Consider the following 24,971-nt stretch of genomic DNA (forward strand, 5'->3'; position numbering starts at 1 on the left):
AAACATACTATGGAAATTAAATTATTTTTTAATGTAAGTGAATTCAGGGTGTCTTTGGGTATGCGAAACTTTAATTTATTACTTTTTAAGACATTTTAAAACCAAATATGGCTGAATTTTAGGCAAACTTTTTTCTTATTCAAGCATTGCAGGTAGGTATAAAGGTAGGTAGTATTTGTGAAGTGAAGAGGTAAGTTTTTTGTTTTTTGTGGAAACATGGTTATTAAAATTAGAATTTAAAAAATTGATAAATGAAATTAGATAAAAATGATTGCGGAAATTAAGAGCCCACAATTTCAAATTTAAGAGTATTAAAATACTCTTAAGGCATAATACTTTACTAGTTGAATTTAAGGCATTTTAAAACGAACAAGCTTAAAATACCCTAAATCAATCTAAAGTTTGGTCCTGGTACACCACATAAAGTTTCTCATGTCGTGTTTTATTTTCCTTGGCTGACAGCTGGAGATGACTCCAGCACAGACAGTCACACTGGCAAAGCACAACACTCTATCTCACATGCAAGTTCTCCACCCTGTGGTGGCAGAGTGTACTTGCATTACAGCTGCACACATATTTTAATTCCTAAATATTTTCAAGTTATTAAATACCAGCAAAGACAAGATACTGATGTGTATGAACAAAGAGACCACACGAGCTGTGAAGCAGTAAAGGTTTAGTATAAAAAAGGGCATCAAATATTTACAACAATCAAAAACATTTAGCTGAATAAAAAAACAAATCTATAAAATGCAGATGTGTTTTCAACATTTGCTGCACAGATTAAGAAAGGAAAAAAATTCAATGAAAAATTTCGACTTAAACTACAAAAACATCCACAATAAATGAAACAGAAAAGAAAAATCTATAAAATCTTGGTTAGCTGCCATTAGCGATTAGGTGGTGAAATACAGGAGTGAAAGGTGGATGACGCAAGGCTGTTATATATAATCTGCTATTTACAATGTTCAGTTTCTCTAACACACATATGCAGAACAAGAACAGTACGAAAAAAAAGTACAACGGGAGGGTCAGTGACAAAGACAAACTGATTGAGAGTGAAGACATGACGTTTACATTCAGAGGCGTCACAAAACAATCGTAGTTTCATTGATTCTGAAACACACTTATAAAGGGAACATCATGAAAAGTAGTGCTGTGATGAAAATCAGCATTTGGGGATTTTTGATGATTTTTCCTCTTTAATCTGCCCTATTGTCTTAATCTGGGTCGTGATTTATTTTATTGCTGATGACTAACTTTTAAACTAGTTTAGCATGAAGAGAATGGCAGGTAAAGTGTAGCTGTGCCTTTTGCAGTCCTCAAAGAAAGACACAGACACAGACAAACACACACACCCCAAAAAGAAAGACAAAAAGGTGCATCTTAAGTGTTAAAAACTTTAAGGGTGAATGTATTTACTTAAAGTTCAATGTGTCATTTAAAAAGTTCAATGTGTCATTTAAAAAAAAAGTGTAATGTTAGTATTTTGTGTATATGAGTTTGCATGTGTATATTTCTACAAATTAATCACCAGTACAGAACTGTGTGTGTGTGTGTGTGTGTGTGTGTGTACATTAATCTACTGGACTTGACAGTTGTCTACTTGTTGTTTCTCCACACCACTCGGGGAGCGGCATTCCCTGTTGGAGCTGTCCACAGAGGGACTCTGGAAGGGTATGGGCCCCAAAACCTGTGGATGAAGAGCAAGACGAGGAAGATCAAATGAAGAGAGGGAAAGAAAAACCCAACTAGGTAGAAGAGGAATTTGTGAATTAGATACACTTGAAGACACACAATCAATAGTGGGGGTGTGTGTTAGCCAAACAGGTTTAAGTGACTTTTTTTTCTTAACCTCTGACTTCACACCTCTACAGTCTCTAAAAATACAGCGCTGTATATCACAACTGGTTCACTTCAGCTGACCTGACACGATTAGAGGCTGACCTGGACTGATAAAAAGGTGAGAGGGGGTGCAGATATCCTGAGGACACATTAGAGGCCTGGCTACATAAAACAGAATATACACTTTGATCGTGAAAGTTGGCAGAAAATAATCACGCACTCTAAAGTTCCTTAATGACACTACGTTAATTTTTTCTTAACTTTATGATATCGATCAGAAACACTAGACTGTATTTTACCAACATTTGACAAGACATCATTAAAGTCCCCCTCCACTTTTAAATATTTTTCACACATTTATGTTTACTAAAACATGTGACATTGTCTATACTGACTTGTGTCTGCAAAGTTTGTCTTTTTACATTCCTCTACTGAAGGGGACGGTGTCTGTGATGATGACCCAGTTAGCTTACAGGCTAACAAACAACATAAACCAATAAAAGAAGTGAACTATACTCACCATTCTGATATGTTTGCTAGTTGCTGTTTTGATGAACAGATTCCTCATCTGGGTCTGACTGAGGCTTAAAAATGTGGCTGCAACTCTGTGATGCGTCCTCTAACGCCAACATTAACCGTCTTTATGCACACTGTTCTTTCACCAGTCAACGCAGAGCAAAAAGCAATGGTGTGCAGGAATCCAGATTTTCTCCATGAAGAAGAAATACTGCATCTCTTTCCTGCACTTTTTTGCATTGTTTAAGAAACTACTTATCATAGGACATTATTTTTACATACTTTATAAAGGGTTTGGAGGGGGACTTGATCGTTTCAGCTTGCTCTCTGGGTCATTTGATATTTTCGTCAGTAAAGGGGCAATGCCCATTTCAGCACAAAAACAAGACGAAACAGCAACACTAGACCACTGCAGGTGCAGACTTGAAGGAAAACAACTTAAAAGGTTTTTGGTTTAGGCCGTCAAGCCAACTGCAAGCGTGGGACATTCAGGAGGACGCTCAGACTGACACACACCACAAAGCTCACATTCAGATCTGTTCATCTCTGTCCTCCTTTCTGCTCTCTGCCTGGAGTCAGACTCCACTGTTCACAACACTCTGCTTTACACCATGTAATGACTTTATTGTATTATATAGTGACATGATTCACTGCATTAAAGAGCTCGCCATTTCTGCTGACGTGAGTGTAAGTTTATTTTGTGGTGCTGGCTGTTGGGGATAGCTCAGGAGGAATACTGTACTGTGTGTGTGAGTGTGTGAGTGTGTGAGTGTGTGAGAGAGAGACAGAGATTGTTTCTGCTGCTCACCTTCCCATCAGGTGCAGATGTGGAAACAGTCTGTTTGGCAGCCAGTCGAGGACTGCAGCGCTTCACTGTGGTTCTCCTCATGATGAACGGACTGGCCTCGCCCAGAGGAATATCAGCAAAGCCTGAGAGTACAAATGACGACTTCAGATTTTTTTGCGCTATGGAGAATGATGATCATGCCAACTAATATTCCACGCAGTGATTCATTGTTTTTTGCGCCCGAGTCTTAACAGTTAACAAGCCTGTTCAACACACATCTGTGTCTTAAGCTCATGATGAACAGTAGTAATCTTAAAAAAAAAAAAAAAAAAAAAAAATGGCCCTGAGCAGTGGTTTTCAACCTTTTTGTTAATAAATCAACCCCTGAGTCAGTGACATATTTCATGGATAATTAATACTACATAAAATGCAGAGCAATAACAGAGCAAAACAACCGTTAAACAATTAACCCAAAAAGTGAACACAATAACTGCAGGAAATTTGTGTAAAACGAGTGATTTAGATGAGTTCTGAATAGATTATTTCTGCTGAATATTGCATTATAGATGACTTTTCATGATACTTTTAGGAACTTATTATATAATAGCATGTATTCAGTGTTTTTGTTTGTTTGTTTTTAAAACAATCATGCATTTCTTTCTCACTGATGCTTGGCCAGTGTTTTTTTTTAGCTCTTTAGCTGTTTGACTGTGTAAATATCTGATGCAAGACAAGGTAGTTTGATGTCCTTATCCTGTGAATTTTTTTAGTTTATATCATGAATAATAGTCCATAGCCGACTATATTGTTTTGGTTTTTTTTTTTTAATATAAATTGTCTAACACCCCATAAAATCAGGGCCATGTGAGCCTCTGTGAAGCTTTAGTGATCCCTTGTGGGGGTCAGAAACCAGTAGAGTCATACAGTATTTTCAAACCCACAGAAATTATGGAAGAGCATGTTACCGGTGCCAATTCCCAGTAAATATTACATTTTCTAACCTTTCTACATTAGAAGCTAATCACACTCTCTCCCTAACATGCGAGACTGGACTGTTAAAACTATGACTCACACTGGAATACACCTGCACAGAAAACAAACATGTTAGTGTCTTTTTTATCTCAGTGTTGTGAACTTGTGACACATTTGTGGCTACATTAGATCACAAGACATCGCGTACCTTTCTGCACCAGCTCAGGAAGTCCCTCTGGTCTGAACTCCTCGTCGTCCTCTTCAGTTCTCGGTTTGGGTGTTGTCGCTGCATTGGCCTTGATCTTCTTTGTCAGGTTGTGCAGGGCCTCCTGGGCACTGTCTTTATCACTGATGTCACCATGACCCCGTTTCGCTGACGATGACCCCAGAGGAGACCTCTGAGGTGTTGAAGGAGCCATGTTCTCAGTGTTGTCATCCAGTTTTTCTTCCAGGTGTTTGGAGGAAGACTTCCTTCCTGAGCGACGGCGACGAGTATTGTCAGTGCTGCTCGAGTGGACGTTAGCTTCGTTAGCACGTTGGCTAGCAGTGAGCTGCTCCAGCTGTGTTGTCAGTGCATCATTGGTCTCTTCCAGTTTGTGGACTTTAACCATCAGGCTGCAGTATTTATCCATGCTCTCGTCCGCTTCCCTGCTTTTCTCCTCCATGAGTTTGTTCAGTTCATCTAAGTCACTCTTCATCTCCTCCAGCTCTGCGTTTCTCTCCTCTAACTCCTTCTTCCTTCCCTCGAGAGCAGCCTCAAGTTTGTTCACTGCCTTAGTTTTTTCTTCTGCCTCCACCATCTTCTGCTGCAGGACAGTCTTCAGGTCTTCCACTTCCTTCTCTCTTGTCTCTGCCTCCATCTTCAGCTGGTCCAGCTCAGACTGCGCCTCCTCGCTGCTCTTTGCGTTGCCTGCAACAAAAAGTGGCCTATGTTAACGAAATTATTCAGCCGCAACTTCAGTTTTTGGAGGACTATGCAGGTTGGGACATTGAAGGGTGTGATCCTAAAGGAAAAAAGGGTGGCATATGTCCGCATTTTCAGAATTTTTTAATTTCATGTCATTTTAGTAGATGGACTAATGCTATTATAGCCATTCTCTTTCAAATCAGAGCATCATATATTAAAACATAATTATTTTATTATCTGTACTTGTTATAATACTGGCCTTTGTCTGCAAGTATTCAGATCCTGGATTAATTAAGATTTATTTAAGAACACAAACTGATGTCTGTTGAATGTGTTTCCACACCTGAGCTGCTTAACATCTCTCGCTTCTCCTGCTCCAGCTGTTTGCAGGTCTTCATCCAAAGACTCATCTTACTCAGTGCAGAGTCTCTCTCTTTAGACAGACGAGCAGCCTGAGATGTTAGCTCAGACACCTGAAATGGGTGGAGAGAAAGTTGTGAGATTTAGTCAGATTCAGAGATTTACACATATGCAGAGTGGTTGGACATTTGATGAGGACACATCATTTCTTAAAGCATGCCAGCGTAGTTTTATTTTACTCTTCCCTGAAAAGGTATAATCTCACTCATGTCTCATTGAAGACTGTTGTTCTAATGATTTTCTAGACTTTGAAATGATGATGATTCTCTTGTGGAAACAGCTGCTCTGACATTTTGAACCTGTTATGTTGACTTATTCTGGTATTTTGGATTCAGGCTTTTCTTTATAAAGGATTAAAGATGACACAAACAAGTAAAAATGAACTGGTGATTACTACAGGCGAAATGGATTTTTTTTTGCACGTGTAGACAATTAAAACCAGTGTGCATACCTGCACATTGAGCTGTGTGACAGACAGCTTGCATGTCTTCAACTCTCTCTCCATAGAGGCAACTGTAGACTGAAGAGTCTCTTGTTCTTCTCTGAGTTTCTCTTTCTCTTCTTCTGCTCTTTGTTTCTCTTGTTCCAGTGAAGAAAGAGCTGAAGAAAGGTTATTTTTCTCTGCTTCAATCACAGAAAGGGATGACTGCCATTCCTGCTTTTCAGCCTCTAGCTCCTGTTTCTTCTCCTTTATTGACTCCCTCTCTTCCTTTAATGAAGAAAGAGATTGTTGCATGTCATGTTTTTCCTTTTCTATCAACAAAAGGCTCGACTGAAGCTTCTCTTTCTCATCAGCTATCACCCCCCTCTCCAGCTCTAGTCTTCCTTTTTCTTGTTCTACTGATGCAAGAGTGCAATGCAGATTGTCTCTCTCTTGTTCAACTGAAACTAGAGTCAAGTGCAGTTTCTCTTTATCGTCTGCCAGCCGTCTATTCTCTTCTTCAATCTGTTCTTTCTCCGCAATAACAGACGAAATTTCTTTTTCTGAGGCCTGTCTCTGCTCAGCCTCCTTCTCCAACACTTCTCTCTCTGTCTCTTTCATTTTTATGAGTGTTTTAAGACAATTCATTTCTTCTTCCAAAGCCTCAATATTGTTCCTCAGATTATTTCTCTCTTTCTCCCACTCTTCTCCATGAGAGCGGAGCCTCTCTCCTTCTGTCTGCCACTCCTCAAGAGAAGCCTGCAGACAGGTTTTTTGTTTCTCCATCTCCACTAGCAGAGACTGCATCCTCTCTTTCTCCTCCTCTGTTTCTGCACTCTTTAGTTCAAGGCAGAACTCTCTCTGCCGAGAAGCTTCCAGCTGCGCCTGAAGGTCATCCACCTGTTTCGTTTGCTTCTCTGCTTCCTCTCTCAGTCCTTTCTCCAGCTGTTCTATTCTGTATTTCTGTCTTTCATCTTCCTCTTTTCTATCCAGCTGAGCCTTCTCCAACCCTCTCTCCAGCTCCTCCTTAGCAGCCCTCAGTTCCTCTGTCTCTCTGTTTTTTGTCTCCAGCTCTCTCTCCATGCGTTCTTTCTCAGATTTCAGGCTGTCCAGCGTGGCTGAGAGCTCTGATAGTTTCTCGCCGAGCTCTCTCTTCTCCTCTTCCACCTGAGGGTCAGGAGGTGGCGATAGTTCAAATCCGACAGCAACAGATTTTGTGAAACAAGCCAAAGAGGAAATCAAGATGAAAAGGAAAAGAGCAGAATGAGATAAAGGGAGAAAACTGATTAAAATATTGCTTAGTTTATGACGGTAATGTTGTACCATTAGAACATAAAGAAAAAAAAACGTATCACAGACTGACAGCAAAGGGCATCAGATAGCCAAAAACAGATAAATATGAATGTACCTTTTCCCTTTCCTCCTCCAGTTCAGCTTTGGCTGTTTCGGCCTGTATAAGAGAATAAAAACTTTTTATTTAGTACAGACTGAACGAATCTTGACCCTTTATCAAAACCCAACATGTGAATTTTATCCAGGCAATATTAATCATAACATGAGGCAGACTAGAATACCTGCAGCACAGCTTCCTCAAGACTTTGCTCTGTGTCTTCCTTCTCACGCTCCAGGGCATCAATGCATTCTTGCAGTGAGTCAGACTTCCTCTGGGCAGCTAAAGAGATAAAGAGTCACATTTAGGCCAACACCTCGCAAAACTAGAGGTTATGTAACTTCAAAAGATGTTAAAGTCACCTTTAAGCAGCTCTCCCATCTTCTTTTTCTTCCTCTCGTCCGACTCAATGCGGACCTGGAGCTTTTCAATACCAGTCCTCATCTGTCGGACCTCATCCTGTGTGGAGTTCAGACGAGAGGCAATCTCTCCTTTTTCCAGTAGAGAGGACTCCAGAGACTGCGAGAGACGACACACTTCTCCCTCTAAAGCCTTGAGGAAAAACAGAAGGGAAAGATGAAGGATTAGAAACTTAACAGCATCTGAACCTTCTGAGGTTTCATCAGTCCTTGCACTCTGTACTAACAGCATGTTTAGGCTTTCTGACACACAAAACACTTCATTTAGTTTTTAACTGATAAGATAAAGAGCAAGCTTTGTGAAGATATGTTTCCTGAGGAAAGCTGACCTCAGCAAGTTATAACCCCCTCACCTGTATCTTGCCAACCATGGACTCAGTGCTCTGACTGGCCGAGGTTCGGTCTTCTTTGATCTTGTCAAGCTGCCCCATAAGCTCCTCTTTTTCTCCACTCTGTTGGGATATTGCCTGCTCCAGTGCCTTAATCTGCTCCAACAGCTTTAATAAAAGAAATTAAGAAATTAGCTCTTTATAATGTTGCTACAATACCAAAATTTTAAACCTTAAACACGTGGTATGGAAAAATGATGGAGGTATGAACACTTTTGACAACCTTACTCATGCAGAAAAACAAAAACATCAGGGATTGTTTTTATTGGAAAAAAAAGAATTGTACCCTGGTCCCAGACCTTTGAACATTTCATGTACATACCTGTTGCTTCTCTGTCTTCAGTTTTTCCATGCTGTTTTGCAGAGCTTCATACTCCTTCCTCCCTGCTCTGATGTCATCCTCCAGGATGGTAATTAGGTTTCTGGTGTCACAGTTAGTCTTCTCCAGACTGTGAACTTTTTCCCTCCATTGGCCCAAAGACTGGTTCAGGTCATCTCGTTCCTCAGTGCAGGACACAAGTTCAGACCTCAGCTGGGTTGTCTGGAGAAATAAGATTTAGAATAGTTATGTCTAACTGATCAGTAATCTTAAAATAAACACAACATATTCACTAATATCTTACTGTGTTGTCAGATTTTCCAGAAGTTAAAAACTAAAATGCTTGAGCATATACATTTCTTTGATATTTTTTTTTACAAAACATGCACATGAATCTAGCCCTGACACAGTCAAACATTGTATTTTGATGTTTTGGCACATCAGCTTTTGACGCTCACCTCTGTGATGAGTGTTTCTATCTGCTGCTCCATGCCTGAACAAGTCCTCCTCTGGGTCTCCAGCTCATCAGTGAGTTTGGTCCTCTCGCCCTGCAACGTTTCCAGATCGGTCTCCATGCCCAGGATGTGCTGCTCTAGGTTGGCTTTCTCTGAGCGAACTCTCTTCAGCTCACTCTCCTGCTGAAGGAATTTCTCATCCCATCCACCTACAGAAACAAGGAAAATATCAAATCAATACTAACATGCCTTAAGATAGACTAAAAGACTGCGTATTCCTTCATAAACTATGCTGTGCCATCCAGGGTCCACATTTAGCGCTCCCAAAATACCAGTAAAAATACATGTTGGTGAATAAAAGAAAGCTGCTCAAATAAGCCTACTTTACTACAAAATCCTATCACTACAAAACATAAGCTGATTCACCATGTTTCGTTTTGATTTGACTCAACAACATGAACATCAGTAACTGTTCTTTGATTGACCCTCACTGTTTATTTTGCTTGCTACACAGATCAATTGCCAGTGATGCTGTTCAGGAACCACAAGGGAGAATTTTACACTCACCCACATATTTACATTAGCATAATAAGATCCCACTGATAACTTGAGCTCAAAATTCTGTAAAACAAAATGTTGAGCTCACATGATCAGGATGGTCTCACCAGCCTACATATGTATGTCTCAGACTAAGGTTTAAAATCAGTAAATAATCTCACACTGTTGTTTTTATGCATTATGCATATGCAGTAAGATGAAATATGGAAAATATTTACCTTTGGCCATCTCCAGTCCTTCCATTAACTCCATAACATCCGACAGCTGGAATTTAGCCGTTTGCAGCTGCAGTGTTAATGTCTCCCTCTCCTCTGACAGCCGAGCCAGCTAAAAAATTAAGCACACAGTATCAGTATCAGTTATACTAAAGTGGCAGTGTAAAAATGCCATTTTTATTTATGTGGTGTTTGCCATTCTGTGATATCTTCCACCTACCTGATCAGCAATGACTTTCTTTTCATCCAAAGCAACGTTCAGCTTGTGTGCTGCACCCTGTGCCTGCTCCTCTGCTGCACAAACTTTCTTTTCTAAGTCTTGAACTTGGACTTCGAGTTCAGAGGTCAACTCCATTCTGAGTGCGAGGTCGGCCCTCAGCAGGTCAAACTCTGAGCGCAGGGCCTGGAGTTCTTGTTTTTGGATCATTTCAGTGAAGTGGTTGAGGTCATCTTGTACCTGGGACAACTCTGTCACTGATAAACAGGTTGAATATATACAAATTATTTTAACATCACTGGTCAGATTTAGGCAAATAATTCATAGTGTGAATCAAAATTCCTCTAATTCAGCATGTAGTATCAAGCCTAGGTGCCTGGAAGTCTAAAATAGGTTGTAATACTTATCTATTCTGAGCAAAAAGTTCAAAGCTTTATTTTTTTAAGTCTTAAAAATATGGATCCCCGTAAAAAGCTGAATTACCACTGGTAGTGTAACTAGTATATTCTTTTTTTGAAGAGATTGCTGAAATCATGAGACTAAGGTGGAAGCTCAGTGTGAAACAAACTGATCTATAATGAAAAAAAATACAATTATTTAAAATGCAGTCATAGGCAGCATTGAATTACTCACCAGAGGATTCGGACTGTCTGGTCTCACCAACGGAGGCTAATGGTAGAGAAAGCTCAGAAGTTTCTGATTTATTTTCAGGAACATCTCTGGGACTGCCACTGTCCTCAGGAAGCTGCAAGAAATATAATTAAAACACACATTTTTCATTAACAAAATGCTAAACTTCTTTATGCAAAACATCCCCTTCTCGTAGAGAAATCTCAGTAACAACTATCTCATTACTGAATAATAAAGCAAGTATCTCCCAATTTAAACCCATGAAAGTTTGACTGAAGGACACATTATTTTACCTGATCTAAGGCTTGCTGTTGATGGTGGTGCTGCTGCTCCTCATTACCCGATGTTTCCTCCCTCCCCTCTGCCAGGTCATCCTGGATCGTCTCTTGCTCACTGATGTCCTCTTTTAACACCAGCTTCGTCTCACTACCAGGTTTGAGGGAGATTAGATTTATATATCACGCTATAAAGCACAACCACACAAAAGTATACAGTTGTGTATTTGTCCTTACTACAAAACTCATTGTACCTGAAGTCCTCTTCGGACTGGTGAGAAAGTTCACCCAGTTCACACACCATGGGGCACAGCTGTTCATTTACTGTAAGGGACTTAGTATTGGTGCTTGTGTCAAGTGTTGGCTCGATATCAGTCTGTCCTGCTGCTTCTGCTGGGCAAACAATTACAGATAACTCAATATTAATGTCTGCATTCATATTGAGGTAGCCGCTGTGGCTTATGAATGTAATTTATCTGGTTTTGGTTGAAACTCACCAACGATCCCTGTCTCCTCACTCTCCATATAGCAGATTTTTTCTCCTGGCTTCTGGGCTCCCTGTGATTCTGAGAGCTGCTGTATGAGGCCGTGTTGTCGGCCCACCTGCTCCAGCAGTGTGTCGTACTGCTGCTTGAACACGGTCAGCTCGCTCTGTAAGGACGCTAACTTCTGATGCAGTTCTGCCTGCTCCGCCTCAAACCGTTGGCTCCTGTAATACATTAAACATTAAATAACATTATTTAAATACCATTAAAATGATGCTATTGTAATTTAAGCTCTTAGTTGTAAACAAAACATTTAATAAAAGTACAAAAATATACATACAAACTACCAAATTCAACTACACAGTAGTGAATCATACAAACTAAAGATGGACGTACCTCTCTCTGTCCTCCTCCTCGGTCCTCTTGTCCCTCATTTCTAGCTGCTCATGAAGTGAAGCCACCTCCGCTTTGTGCCTCTCTATGCTTTCTTGTAACTGCAGCTTCTCCTCAGTGACTTGGCTCACACTTGACTGTAGTTTGATATTCTCTTCAGCCAGCTGATTACAGTTAACTTCCAGCTGAAGCTTTTCCTCACCTACCTGATTCAAGATAGCAACAGAGTCATTTTTCTCGGAGGTTATCTCACTTAGTTGAGCCTCAAGTTTGACTTTTTCCTCGTTTAACAGATTGAGAATAACATCTAGTTGGGCTTTCTCCTCGATGACCTGTCTGAGGGTTGATTCAGCTTCCTGTTTTTCTCGTGCCATTTGGTCAATGTTCAGCTTTTCTTCAGTTAACAGCTGAATGTTGGTCTGCAGTCGCTTGATCTCCTCAGAAAGCTCGTCTAGACTGGCTTCCAGCTGTTTCTTCGCTGCATTTACTTGAATCATCTCACTTTCCAGTTGCTCTTTGTCCTCTGTTAACTGCTTCAGCGTAGACTCGAGGTTGTTTTTCTCTTGTTTCAAGTGGTTAAGATCATTGTCTTTGTCCACGATTATCTGCTTGAGAGTTTTCTCTAACTTGACATTTTCTTCTGTGGTCTGGCTGAGTTTAGACTCTAAAGTAGCAATATTCTCCTCCAGCTGTTTTTGATTAACAGCCTCCTCTTCCAGACGAGTTATTTCACAGCTCCTCTCCATCAGCTCCTCCTGAGCTGTGACATACTGTGTCTCCAGCACAGAGTTCTGAGATTGAACCTCCTCTAACCGCGACTCCAAGACAGAGACCTGAAAAAGTTACAGTTTAGACTGAATCCAATTAGGGATGTTTTTTCTTCAGCACAGAGCAACAAGAGCTTAACTGTCCCCACGAAATAAAAAATACATTTTCCCAGTTTAAATCCTGTGTCCCTGTGTTAACTGATCATTTATCTCTTGCTATATGCTGAATACAAGCCAAAAATTCCCAATCGGGATATTTTTTTCATCACAATCTCTTCCTTTAGAACAGTTTCAAATATATAATGACAAATCCTGCAACTCAGGGGCATTTACAAAAGCTCCTGCTACAGCAGATTCTGCTGTAGCTCCGTATCACACTTAACATTTAGGCTGCACACTTTTTGGTGGTCCAATTAAAAGTGTAGGATTTTATTCAAATCCCTCTTGTAACAGTCTCAAATACATGTTTTTTTCACTGAGAAATACATCCCAGTACAGAAGCTATAGGTGCTGTAACTTCCATTTCACAGGGATTTTAAAGATGATGCCCATTTTTAAACAATTAAATAAATCAGGAGTTATGAGACACATTCAAATTCATTGACTTTGATAGACTTTTTTGTGAGACGGTAGCTCTACCTGGGTTTTGCTGTCCTCCAGCTTGGCCTCCATGTCAGACATCTGGGTTTGGTTGTGAGCCAGCTGAGCTTCCAATGACTCAATGGTTCCCTTCAGCTCCTCCACCTGACTGTCAAAAGAGTTCATGGCTGTCTCGTTGTCCTCCAGGTCCATTTGCAGCATCTCAAGCTGCACCTGAATGACATGAAAAATAAAATTATTTAAAAAAAACTCACTTCTGATCTGCCAATTTGTTACAATACTCCAGGCAAGACTAACATACAGTGCCTACTGTATGAATGAAGATTGCGGACACGTAAGACCAAAAACATAACCAATCAGTAACTAACCTTGATTTTGTTCATGGCAACCACCTTCTCCTTAAGAAGATTTGACGTTTTGGTCTGCTCTGCCTCTGCTTCATTGAGCTTCTCTTTCAGACTCTTTATCGTGTTGTCTCTCTCTTCTAAGCCTTGTGAAGCAGCCGTCAGTGTCGTTTTCATGGTCCTGATCGCTTCCCGTTTAGAACTGGATTCCGTTTTAGCAGCAGTTGCTGATTTCTTGGCGGCTTCAAGCTTCTCTTTGAGGATCTTCTCTTTGTTGAGGAAGCTTTCAACCTCCAAAGCATGATTCTCTGACTCTCTGCTCATCTTCTCTGTGAGCTCTTTGAGTTCTTTCTCCATATTTAAGATCAGATCAAGTTTCTCTGTCAGGGTGTTCTCCAAGTTGGACTTGATTTCATTAGTGGAGGAGAGAGTCTTCTCAAGAGCATCTAGATGCTCTTTACGGTCAGCAAGGGACTGGTTGGCCACATCCAGTTCATTCTGCAAGACTGGAAGCTTCTCTGCTACAAATTTGCTTGCAGCCAGCTCCTCTTCTAAGGAAGATATCTGCTCCAGAAGTAGGTTGATCTTCTCACTGTGAGCCTGCTGGAGGTCCTTTATATGAAACAGATTAAAGTTTATTTACTGTTAACACAGCACATTGTATATATGAAAAAAACACTGCTAAACAGAGTACATTATTAGTACATTAAGTAAAATAATTTACCTCAGCCCTTTTGTTCATCTCTTGAACAGTAATTTCCAACTCCGAGTTTTGTTTCTCCAAAGACAAAATCTGAACTTCTGCCTCACTGAGTTGCTTCTCCTTCTCTTCTGTGTCACTTTGCAGATCCTTCAGCTCCTCCTCTAATTCCTTGAACTCTTCTGATTTCCTCTCATGCATCTTTTTGAGTTCTTCTTCACTGTCTGACAGCGTCTTAATTTGTCTCTGCAGCTCAGCTCCCAGTTGCTCCTGCACCTTCAGGAACTGATCCGTGGAACTGACCTGAAACATGAAGTGAAGAATGAACTATGGTTAAGACAAAAGCAAGAAATAATACCCAACATAATGTAAACGTACAGAGCAGATCACTGAGGTCAGTAGAATAGATTTAATCTATCATGTCTTAAATTATAGGCTCAGTCATAATACTCGTCTGCTTCTTCTTAAAGTGCAAGATATAATGTTGGGTAAATATGAACTAATGTTTAATAGAAGATACTTTGATCATAATGTTCTTATTGGTCACACAATTATTTTGTACCTTACAGTATATTGTAATCCATTACAACATCATAAATAAACACAACTGCAAAAATGCCCATAATGTTTAATTAACTCCAAAACAAATGACATAATTTCTAAAGAAAATACTAGTTAATATAAAAATAATGAGTGACTGGTAATTTGTTTGAAAGTGTTTCTGTTGTATTCCAGTAAAACAGACCTGGTTTTTGGTGAGCAGCAGCTCTTGCTGAGTCTCCTCCAGCTGCAGTTTGAGCTGCTCATTTTCATCAGCCTTTGCTGAAACCCTCTCCTCACACTGCTTCAGCAGAGCAGCCTTCTCCTCTGCCAACCTGGAGATTAGACACAGAAACAGAATATGCATGTCAAAAGCAAGCTACAGTTAATGTCTCCCAAAGGTAACAATGAAGACACAGTATTTATATCATACTTGTATCATAAGACTCAGCCATCTGAAAGTTTTTTTATTGTGACTGAATCATCCTCTTAAACCCTACAATGTCATGTTGCACAGTCAGTACGTTTACATGAAGTTTAGTTGAAATACAGTTATAGTTTGATCAGGCCATTTCATCAGACTACTGTTCTTGTTCCAGTATAAAAGCACCGGTTGTGAGATTACCGCTGCCTCCATTAGCTGTTGTGGAAGGTAAAGAGGAGCAAATATTCAAATATAATAAACACTAAGGTATCTTTTGCTGCAGCTCCGTCCCCAGCAGTACATTGCTTAGCTTCTGTGCCAGTGTTGTGGGACTGTACTTTATCAGAGGAAAGGGGTGGCTAGGGTGTGACTGTTTTATTTAAAATAAATATAAAATACTACAATTTAAAGTTGTATGTCCCTCACCTAAGTTAAAATTAGAAACACAAGTGCTCAATTTTTTAAAAAAGCGCCTTACCTGTTTTGCAGCGCCCCTTCCCCACCTCATAAATAACAAACAGTCCCTATCCCTAACCACTGAAGGAGGCTGGCGTGGCGACTAGGAATACACGCAGAACGCAGAGTCCAATTAAAGTCTGAAGAGGTGTTTACATGACAGAATAGCTCGACTTCCAATCAAATTATATTATTAGTTCGACTTAAGAAATTCAGTTTTGATGTATTTTTAAAGTTCCATTTTAGTTAGACTAACACAATAATTCGACTTTTTCTAGCATCATGTAAACGCACTGAGTGACTCAGGGAAGAATCAATACCTTTTAGACACAGTCTCAGCAAAAACTAAACTTTATAAAGCTTGTGAAGGTAGGATTTATTGCAGCACTGTTTTATTTGAAAAAGAGTTCATTCAAATTATTAATTAACCATCAACTAATAAAACTCCCACCTGGCAGTTTGCTCCTCTTGCTGAGTTGTAGCCTGAACCACGCTCTCTCTCAGCTGGCTGATCTCTGCTTGGCCCAATTCGACCAGCTGGTCTTTAGAGCGAACCAGGTCGCAGGCTGCCTGGTGCTCCTCCTGCAGCTCTGTGTTGGTCCTCTCAGCCTGCTCTGCTCGAGCTATTTCCTTTTGCAACCGCAACTCCAGAGCTTTGACCTATTCAGATAAAGTAAGCATTAGGCCAAACGAAAAATATATTTAAACAATGCATACAGATTGTAATGCTTGACATCCAGTCAGATTTTAAAAAATACTGGGTATCATGTGCTGTTACCAAGACCAAAATCTGAATAAGGATACAGCGTAATTCACTGATGCAGAGAATCAGTTTATCATCTAATTTCATTACAAAACAAGAAGGAGGGGCGCCATGTTTTTCAATAAATACATTTTACATTTTAGATGTGCGAACAACAATACAATAAATCACCTGTAGTTCAAGCTGAGCCACTTGCACAGCCACATTCTCCAGGTCTTTGATGTGCTTCTGTCCGGCCTCGGAGAATTTAGACTGGAGCTCATTATACTGATGCTCCCTCTCCTCCAACTCTGTGCTCTTGTTGAGGAGTTCTCCCTTCAAGGCATCTATGTGAGCAGACAGACTGGCCTTGTCTCCTTCCACACTCATGAGCTGCTTCTACAATAGAGAGCAGAAATGTATTTAGTCCACTGAATCTCCAGGGCAAAGGCTAATTAATGGCAATAACACAACACATCCAAAATGCACTGAGCAACACAGGTTAAAAGTTTTTACATTCAACAGACCTCATAGACTTTGTTATGATTTTCTGTGCTATTAAGGTCTTTCAAACTTTGTTACTGTAGCTGCCATAAGTGGCAGTTATATATATTTGAGTTGAATTTTAATAATGAATCAAGTGAATCAATATTTGAGTTGGATCCAATCATGATTTGTGTGTCTTTTATCAAATAATGCTGTGTGTAAGATGAATTATAAAAGTGTCTCTGGAAGGACAGGAACACCGAAACGTATAAATTCCCTTGTTAGAGGTGTTCCCCTCCCCTTTCCTTTACAGCTGAAGACATTACCTGCAAGGTAATGGAGGCTAAGTGGTGAAATCACTACTGAAAATAAATTGTGAAGATGCTCAACACCTTTCTGTTCTCCTCTTAAAGTTAATGAGGCCATTGCGGTACAGTTTTATTTTGTTTGTCGAGCTTATTATTTATTCTAATAGAGATAGCGACATTTGTAATGAATTTTCAGTGAGACATTTGTACTGATTCTTTTAGATTTTGATTTTGTGTGTGTTTTTAGTTCTCACGGCATGATTGACAACATGTGTGACCGCATGTTTGTATAATAAAAGCCTGTAAACAAGAGAAACGCCTTGTGTCTGTGGTTACACTGGAGGGGAGCAACTACGGTTATTAAAGATGACTCATTTGTGAATTCAAAGCAACACTCCGCAGGTTTTGGGGTGCACAGCTGAACAAATCAGTTCTTTCAATACATGCACTTCTGTGCTGAACATGACAAGTACCCAAGTGTGCAGTAGAATAATTTATCAATCTGGAAAAAACTGTGTGGTATATCTTTTCAATTCCATAATTTAAGTGAGTATACTAGGAACTATAGCACCTTACCTTAACTTCATCATTAGCCTCATTCAGGGAGGCAAGACTTTTCTCCAAGTTGATAATTTTGTCAGTGAAGTCTTTCTGCATGGCCTCAGTTTCATTAATCAAGGTCTCCTTTTCGTTTTTCCACTCCAGCAGAGCCTGATGTTCTTGTCTCAGTTCTTTACTCTCAGTCTGACTCACACTGAGACTGGATTTCAGCTCTTGGCACTCCTTCTCCATCACCGTCAACCTGTTAGTCAGCTTCTCTGTCTCTTGCTTCTGTTTCTGCAGTTCACTCTGAGATCTACAGTGCGATGAGTACATTTACAATGACTGAGGAGCATCTTAAATATCATAGTACAGTTTGCTTTTTGCGCATTACAAAGTGTGACTAACTTTTGTTCTTTTTCTACAGTAAAACTATGTTTACCTGTCATTTTTGGTCTCTGCATCAGAAAGCATCTTCTTTAAGTTTTCCAGATCCCGGGATGAAGCCTGAGTCTGCTGCTCCAGTTTGGACTGCAGTCTCTTCAGCTCCTCCGTCTGTCCTTCGGATTTTGCTTAGGAGCAAAAAAGACAAGTTAAAAAGCTATATTATCTCAGATAATTCTCTGAAGTAACTGTTGCCTTCGCATCTCTTTCAAGTAATATACCTTTGAGGTCATCTAGTAACCCCTGGGTGCGTTTGAGGCTCTGGTCTGCGCTCTTCTTCTCTTCCTCCAGCTGATTAAGACGCCTGCTGCTCTGGTCCAACTGGACAGTCACACTATTCTTCTCTCTCTGAAGCTCCTAGAGGGAAGAAATGTGGAGAAAACATGAGTGGCAACAAAAGGCTGTAAAAGGTAGCTGGGAAGACTACGAGACAAAAAAAAAGGTTGCAGGAAATGCAAAGTGATGGAAATAAGGGAAGACCTGTTCATAGTGCTGAGATACATACATATTAAAACCTTTACATTTTGGGAATTTGATTTAGGTATACTAAACTGCTGTTTACTAACATGTCTACTGCCAGTAGACATGTTAGTTAGTCATCAATTCACAATAACATTAAATGGATATTCTACTGAAAGCACCACACCTCCATTTTCTTGCGGAGGTCCTGCTCTTTGGTCTGGGTGGCCTGGAGGCTCTGCTCTGACCTTAGCAGTTTCTGTTTCTGCTCCTCCACCTCCTTCTCCATCTGACTCTTCTGGAAGCACATCTGGAAAATAGGAGGAGCAGGGAGGAGTAAAGATGAGAAGGCAGCAGAACATTTAAGAAAGAAAATCTGAGAGGTGTAATACAAATATCATGTACCCTAAATTTTTTAATAGTCAGAAGATGATGTGAAAGGGATTAAGTTGCAACTGAATTTCATTTCAGCGTTAAAATATTTCAGTAATTCTGATATGATAGATACAATTCCACATTTTCCACATTGCTGGCAGCTGGCATGTTTTGCATACAAACAGAAATAGTTAATACTGCAACAGTCAGTCTCTTGGAGGTTAAGTACAGGGCAGGAGTGAAGCAACAGAAACATGGGAAATGCATCAGTCTACAACATCATGAACTGTTTTCCACTCAGCCTAAACTGAGCCTAATCGTCTTCTTTTCTCACAGCCAACATCAAAATAAATATGTCTGTGTATAATGAGAGTAACAGTATCTTTAAGGTAGCCATTTTAATTAGTTACACAACATAATTACTAGAAGCTTATGTGCCAGCCTCAGAGACGGTTCAATGACTTCGAGGTTATCAAAGTTGACGGCTGTGGGAAGAAAGAGGGAATCAAGGTAGATGAAGAAAGATCAGACTGGAAATGTTACAAAGTTACCTTCTCCATGTCAGCCTGCAGCATGTTGTGGTCTTTTTTGGACTGCTGGATCTCTTGAGTAAGTTTGGTTCTGGTCTGGTCCAGCTGCTGCTCCAAAGCCTTGTGAGAAGTTTGCAGCTGGGCTAGCTCCTACACAAAACGTAACAAAGACAAACCTTTTTTGACCAAAAGTCTAAAAAGTATTTGTATTTATAACATTGAGTAAAACCTAAAACATTAAGGTCTAACTATGTTATGACTCGAGATCTTTGCACCTTTTGACTGTCTCTCTCTTGGTCCTTGAGTTTCTGCTCCAGGGCTCGTTTGCAGCTCTCAGCGTTGTGCCTCTGACAGCTCATCTCCTCTGAGACTTGTTTCAGTTTCTGCTCAACTGATGAACACTTACAACAATAAGCAGAGTCTTTGTTAGTCATTTACAGGTTTGCTTGAGTTTTTACCCATCTCACCTACTATAAACTCAGTAATCAAGGAGAAATAGAACAGAAATAGTAAATATCTTATATTACTAGAGTATCTATGTACTGATCATGGAAGCCTACCTTAGCCACAACCTGCTGGTGTTTGTCTGTGGCCTGATTCAGCTCGTGGCTGGTCTTGGCTAGGTCTCTGTCCCGTTCTGTCAGCTCTTTCCGGGCCTGGTTCAGTTGGGTTTGTAGTTCCTGCAGCTTGGAGGCCTGGCTACGAATTTCCTTCTCCTGAGTGGACAGATTCCTCTCCAGCTCTGACACACGGCCACGCAGCTCTGATGAAGACAGAGAAAAAAATGTAAGTCCTGCTGCTGGACAGAATCTGGTTATTGAACTCGAAAGCAGCTAACTACATTTTTTAGAGGTAGAATATGTACAATATGATAGGCTCCCTAATATTTCACAGAAAAATAATACCAAAAACTATGCAAGCTATTATTCCAAAACAAATTATAAACAGTCCACCTTGGTTAATGGTCTTCAGCTGATCCATCTGTTGGGAGGATCCACAGGGACTTTGCACTGCTCTGTTTGAGCTCATCCACTGGCTGGTTTTAATAGGCGTCTCCTCATGGGCGTCCCACAGGGATGCACCGCGCCTCTTCAGAGGCGTTTCAATTGCATCCTGAGACTGACGGCTGTGTGCCTGATCCTGCTGTTGCCATGGGAATATTGAAGACCCAGCTTGGCGGGCAGCAATGTCCTTGTGACTTACACTGACTGAGGACTGATTCAACATCTAGAAGAGAAGAGAGGAGAGGAGAGGAGAGGAGAGGAGAGGAGAGGAGAGAGATGAGGAGAGGAGAGGAGAGGAGAGGAGAGGAGGAGAGGAGAGGAGAGGAGAGGAGAGGAGAGGAGAGGAGAGGAGAGGAGAGAAGAGAAGAGAAGAGAAGAGAAGAGAAGAGAAGAGAAGAGAAGAGAAGAGAAGAGTTAACATCACCAAATATAAAAAAAGCAAACAGACAATAAGTATTTTATGCAATGTACTCACTTTGACCTGCAGGACTTTGAGTTCAGTCTCCAGCCTTTTTCTTTCTTCCACTTCCTGGTTGTATTTCTCCTGAAGCTCATCTAGCCTGTTATCTTTGGAATACAAATACAGACATCATGTTAGGGAAAACAGACAAAGTCACCCAGATCCACAGAGGTTTGCATTGCTGGCTCATATAAAAAGACCACAAGTAGATGAGCAGGAACAATATAGCAAACATATGCATTAGTACCAGCCTGACAGGTAAACATAAAACTGGATAAAGGGGGGGAAAAGAAGAAAAACCTAGTAACATGAAATACATACAGCAGTAACTTGAGACAGGATAAAAACAAACTGATATACCCTGCTGTCGGTGGACTGGGACCTGAGCCGGGGTAGCAAAAGTTTTCTGTGGAGTATTGTAGGGTTGAAGCTCAGAGGAGGAGGATGACAAGGAAGAAGAGCCAGCAGGCTGTGATCGATCCAGTTCATTTTTGTACCTGAGCAGATGGAAAGTATTAACAGTGATTTTGGATTCATGATTTCAGTGCTTTCCATCAGATCAGACAGTTTATATCCATTTACATTAAGCATGACTTACTCAGTACTTGGCAAAGCAACAAATTACAGGAGCTACATTGTTTTTCACCCTCTTTCACAATGAAAATGCATGTCAGCAGACACTGAACTCACTTCTTGAGCTCCTGCTCCAGCCGCTCTATTGTCTTCCTGCAGGAATTAAGCTGACCTTCCAGGTAGCTCACCTAAGAAGAGGAATAGGAAATAGTTGAGTTATTTCTTTCTATACATTGTTGTATTGTTGGCTTCAAGTACATCTGACAAAATATGAATATTGACTGTTAATCATCACTGATCTGATATCTTTGTTCCCTAGCAGTAGATGAATTTCAAACTAAAAAGCAATAAACTGCAGCAGATATTTATTTTTCTCTAACATAAGTAACTGACCTGTTGCTCTTTGACTCCAAGGTCATGGACGGCCTTCTGACGAGCTTTCTCCAAAGCTTCACAAGACTCTACTAAAGACTGGCTCTCTCTTTTCAAAGCAGAGGTCTCATTACGTTCACTCTCCGCCTGGAGAAACATGGGAAAAAATAGATGGATTCATATCTTTTCTTGTGTCTGTGTATTTTTTTCAGTCAATTCACTCATTTCTCTCGAACACTGACTTTTTGTTTCTGTTTTTGCAGGGCAGCCTCTAAAGAGTCCAGCTGAAACTGTTTCTGGTTCCTGTCCTTCTTCAGTTTGTCCAGCTGGACTTCCATCTCCTGGATTTTCTGCAGGGCCTTCCCTGGAAGTCCATCCTTCCACTCCTCCACCGCCCAGCTCATGGTTTAAAACCTGAATGAACAGACATTCATTATTTAAAGGAGACAAACAATACAATGTTAGTTATCTGCAACATGCTGTAGCAGCTCATTAATGACACCAATATGTCTAATAAGAAACGTTAGATTAAGTGTTGTATGTAATACCTGATAACCACAAATACTTTTGTCCCAGGAACACAACAAATGGCAGAGTTTGGAAGTAAATCACATGATAACAACTAACTAACAATCAGTTAATCGTGAAATTTAATTGAGTGCTTGACATGCAATTCTGTCAAATTATGTGCTGAATGTTGCCGATCTGAGCTTTGACTGAGGAAAAACACATTTGGTATTGTGGTGTATTATGCTCCGTTTCTTAAGGTTCTTATTTCGGTTAAGCAAGGAGGCCTCGAGGTCAAAGGTCTAGGGATGGTTAGGCCTGGAAGCCAAGTGTGCAGAATACTGGCACCAGGCTAAAAGTAACATGGACTGAGGCTCCTTTCATAAAAGGACATATATGTGGGGTCTTGTGATTGATCACAGCAGGTGAGAAGTTGCTTTACTGACAAATGTATTGATGCCTGTACCTATATAAGAGACTTGCATGAGCTGTAAGATAGAGAGATTCGCATTGGTCCTAAATCCTCTCCCAGGCAGACCATGGTGCCTGGTGGATGCTGAACTTTGTTGTAATAAATTGATTATTATGCAACCAGGTCAGTGTCTGCGGAGATTTCTTCATCTTCCACACATCATTGCTACTTAAGAAACAACTACAGTATTGCTTGAAATAAGCAAGGTCTTGTTTGTCTAGTCTTGTCTTTGTTTTTTTCAAATAAGAATGCTCGAACATTAATCTTACTAATAAGTAATAAGTGTTTACAATTTGCAACCCCATCTTCTACCTACTGTTAGCTAGATGCTATATTTTTAACATTTCTGTGGGCCAGTGCTTATGTGCATGTATTTTATATTTGCTATACATTGTTTTTCTACTTTGTTATGGTAGTCCTTGTTGCATGCTTCGCACCTGCACTCCTTAAACTTTGCATTACAAATTCTGCACAATTTCCCTCGGGATAAAAGATAGATCTGTCCTTATCTTATCTTATTAACAATAACAAGAAAATGGCAACACCTGGAGTTGATGCATGACACTTTGTTCGTAAAGAGACGTTAACGTACACAGTAACGTAAACGTAAACTTTGAGACTAAGTTAATCAGTGATGGAAATTAATTTTTTTGTCCACCTGCCACTGTGGCTGGTGGACTCCAAAATCTTGGGGCAATTTAATACCTTAGCTTATTTTGGCTGGTGATGAGGCAAATATTACAGCCACTCTCCAATCCTAAAATGCTAACGTTAGCTGACGTTAACGTTATCGATATTGGTTAATATTACAACATAGCGGTATCTTTAACCAGCAGGATAAACCAACCATTGTGAATAAAGCAAAGAAAATTTTGATTTAGTGTTAACTTGAAAAGGAAAGTAAACGTTGCGTTTGCAGCAATAGTTTTTGTTCGACTAACGTTAGCTGCTTTAACGTTACGGGACTGGTCATAGTTTTAACGAACGTGAAGTTTAAATGCTACGATTATCTCAACCAATTAACGGCTGGGGATTTCAAATGTGTTGTGAAAGGACACACGCAATAACGTTAATTTGCACTCTAATAATTCGCTACAAAAATTAAGACTGAGGATAGCTAAACTTACTTTGGGCGCGATGCTCCTTTATCCCCCTTTGACTGTTTGGGTTGTTCTCGTTGAAAAATTCAAACTGCACGCGAGTCACTCAGCTACACGTCCATTGGTTAGTTCAAGTGACGTCAGCATGGATGTATTGTGAGCAGTCGTATAACTTCTTCTTCAATGCCTGTTTTTTTGGCAGCATTCAATACCAGCTTTTGAGTGCATACCGCCACCCACCGTACTGGTGTCTACAAGACATGTATAAAATATATATGAACATAGAGTAAAATACAATGTTAAAAAAAATCATACAACGCACGTTATCGGTGTACCGCTGTCTGTTTCGCAGCGCCTCCATGTGCTGGGACTTTTTAAGTACTTACAATAAACAGGCAAATAAGATGTCCTCCGCAGGTGGACATCATTTAAAAATCCATTCTCCTACTCATTGCCTCCCTGCACTAAAGGATGAGGTAAGAGTGCCAACTTTATGCTGGGATGAAAAGCTCACAAAAAATGTATTACACTGCATTTCATATTGTAACTAAAATAGTTAAGAAGGTAGATTTATTAATCATGTTTAAACAAAGTTTTAAAAAATGAACTTAAATTTTGTCCTTGATCCTGGTACAACTTTGGAGTTGAAGGATGAGTTGATTAAAATTGCCAGCAACCATTAAAATCCCATCTGGTTGTTTGGGCATGTTGCTGCTGATGGCATCATGCAATTCCTGCAGTGCATTTTTTGAATGTGCATCTGAGTCTTGTGTCCTGTCGGCTCTGTACAGGGTCCGCCCATCCAGCCTAACAGCTTGATATGGGATGTTAGGGGTTAACTATGTCTCTGTGAATATGTGCGCAGCGCAGTTTCTGATTTCCCATTGCTAAGTGAGCCTCAATTGCATCTCATCCACTTTATTCTCCTGCAACCAGACATCAGTCAGAAGAAGGCTTGGGTCAGCCTCGCCCCGATGCCAGCTCTCCTCCCTCTCTTCGCTCGGTACTTTCAGTTTCCTTTCTCCGCTCTGGTCTGACTGGTTGCTCGGCATATGTCGTTGTTGGGGATCCTCTCGCAGTTTACTGCATTCAGTTCAAAACCCACACAACTACCACACTACTACCAACTACACACAAGATATACAAGATTTGCAC

At 40.3% G+C, this 24,971-nt stretch overlaps 1 protein-coding gene across 2 annotated transcripts; it reads right to left on the minus strand.

The window, feature by feature from the left end:
- Positions 1-659: 659 nt before the first annotated feature.
- Positions 660-23,908, minus strand: cenpf (centromere protein F). 2 transcript variants are annotated; one of them, XM_042497132.2, is made up of 38 exons: positions 23,844-23,908; positions 21,980-22,151; positions 21,759-21,884; positions 21,483-21,553; positions 21,153-21,289; positions 20,808-20,899; positions 20,282-20,555; positions 19,889-20,091; positions 19,604-19,729; positions 19,350-19,478; positions 18,611-18,733; positions 18,186-18,321; positions 17,963-18,092; positions 17,557-17,836; positions 16,379-16,585; positions 15,896-16,104; positions 14,770-14,899; positions 14,049-14,327; positions 13,349-13,936; positions 13,020-13,193; positions 11,617-12,446; positions 11,233-11,444; positions 10,990-11,125; positions 10,754-10,886; positions 10,464-10,575; positions 9,834-10,087; positions 9,617-9,725; positions 8,844-9,049; positions 8,389-8,607; positions 8,031-8,174; positions 7,621-7,810; positions 7,443-7,540; positions 7,277-7,318; positions 5,899-7,035; positions 5,371-5,500; positions 4,329-5,030; positions 3,170-3,291; positions 660-1,693 (listed from the first exon to the last, which is right to left on the minus strand). In XM_042497132.2, exons 2-38 carry the CDS (start codon positions 22,139-22,141, stop codon positions 1,583-1,585), a joined length of 8,463 nt encoding a protein of 2,820 aa, XP_042353066.2. In that variant the 5' UTR covers positions 22,142-22,151; positions 23,844-23,908; the 3' UTR covers positions 660-1,582. The 2 variants fall into 2 exon arrangements, with proteins under 2 accessions (XP_042353066.2, XP_042352989.2); XM_042497055.2 differs by having other exon boundaries at positions 10,990-11,128.
- Between the last annotated feature and the right edge of the window lie 1,063 nt (positions 23,909-24,971).

This window comes from Plectropomus leopardus, chromosome 1, assembly GCF_026936395.1.
Source record: "Plectropomus leopardus strain MGB_pleo_1.0 chromosome 1, ASM2693639v1, whole genome shotgun sequence".
In the NCBI taxonomy this organism is placed as follows: domain Eukaryota; kingdom Metazoa; phylum Chordata; class Actinopteri; order Perciformes; family Serranidae; genus Plectropomus; species Plectropomus leopardus.

Bases quoted from the DNA above. Each gene is read 5' to 3' on its own strand.
- cenpf (XM_042497055.2), bottom strand. From the start codon at position 22,141: ATGAGCTGGGCGGTGGAGGAGTGGAAGGATGGACTTCCAGGGAAGGCC. The intron at 13,937-14,048 runs GTAAATTATTTT...TTTCATATAAAG, and splicing joins AGATGAACAAAAGGGCTGAG to GACCTCCAGCAGGCTCACAG. The intron at 7,541-7,620 runs GTGACTTTAACA...TTATCTCTTTAG, and splicing joins GATGGGAGAGCTGCTTAAAG to CTGCCCAGAGGAAGTCTGAC.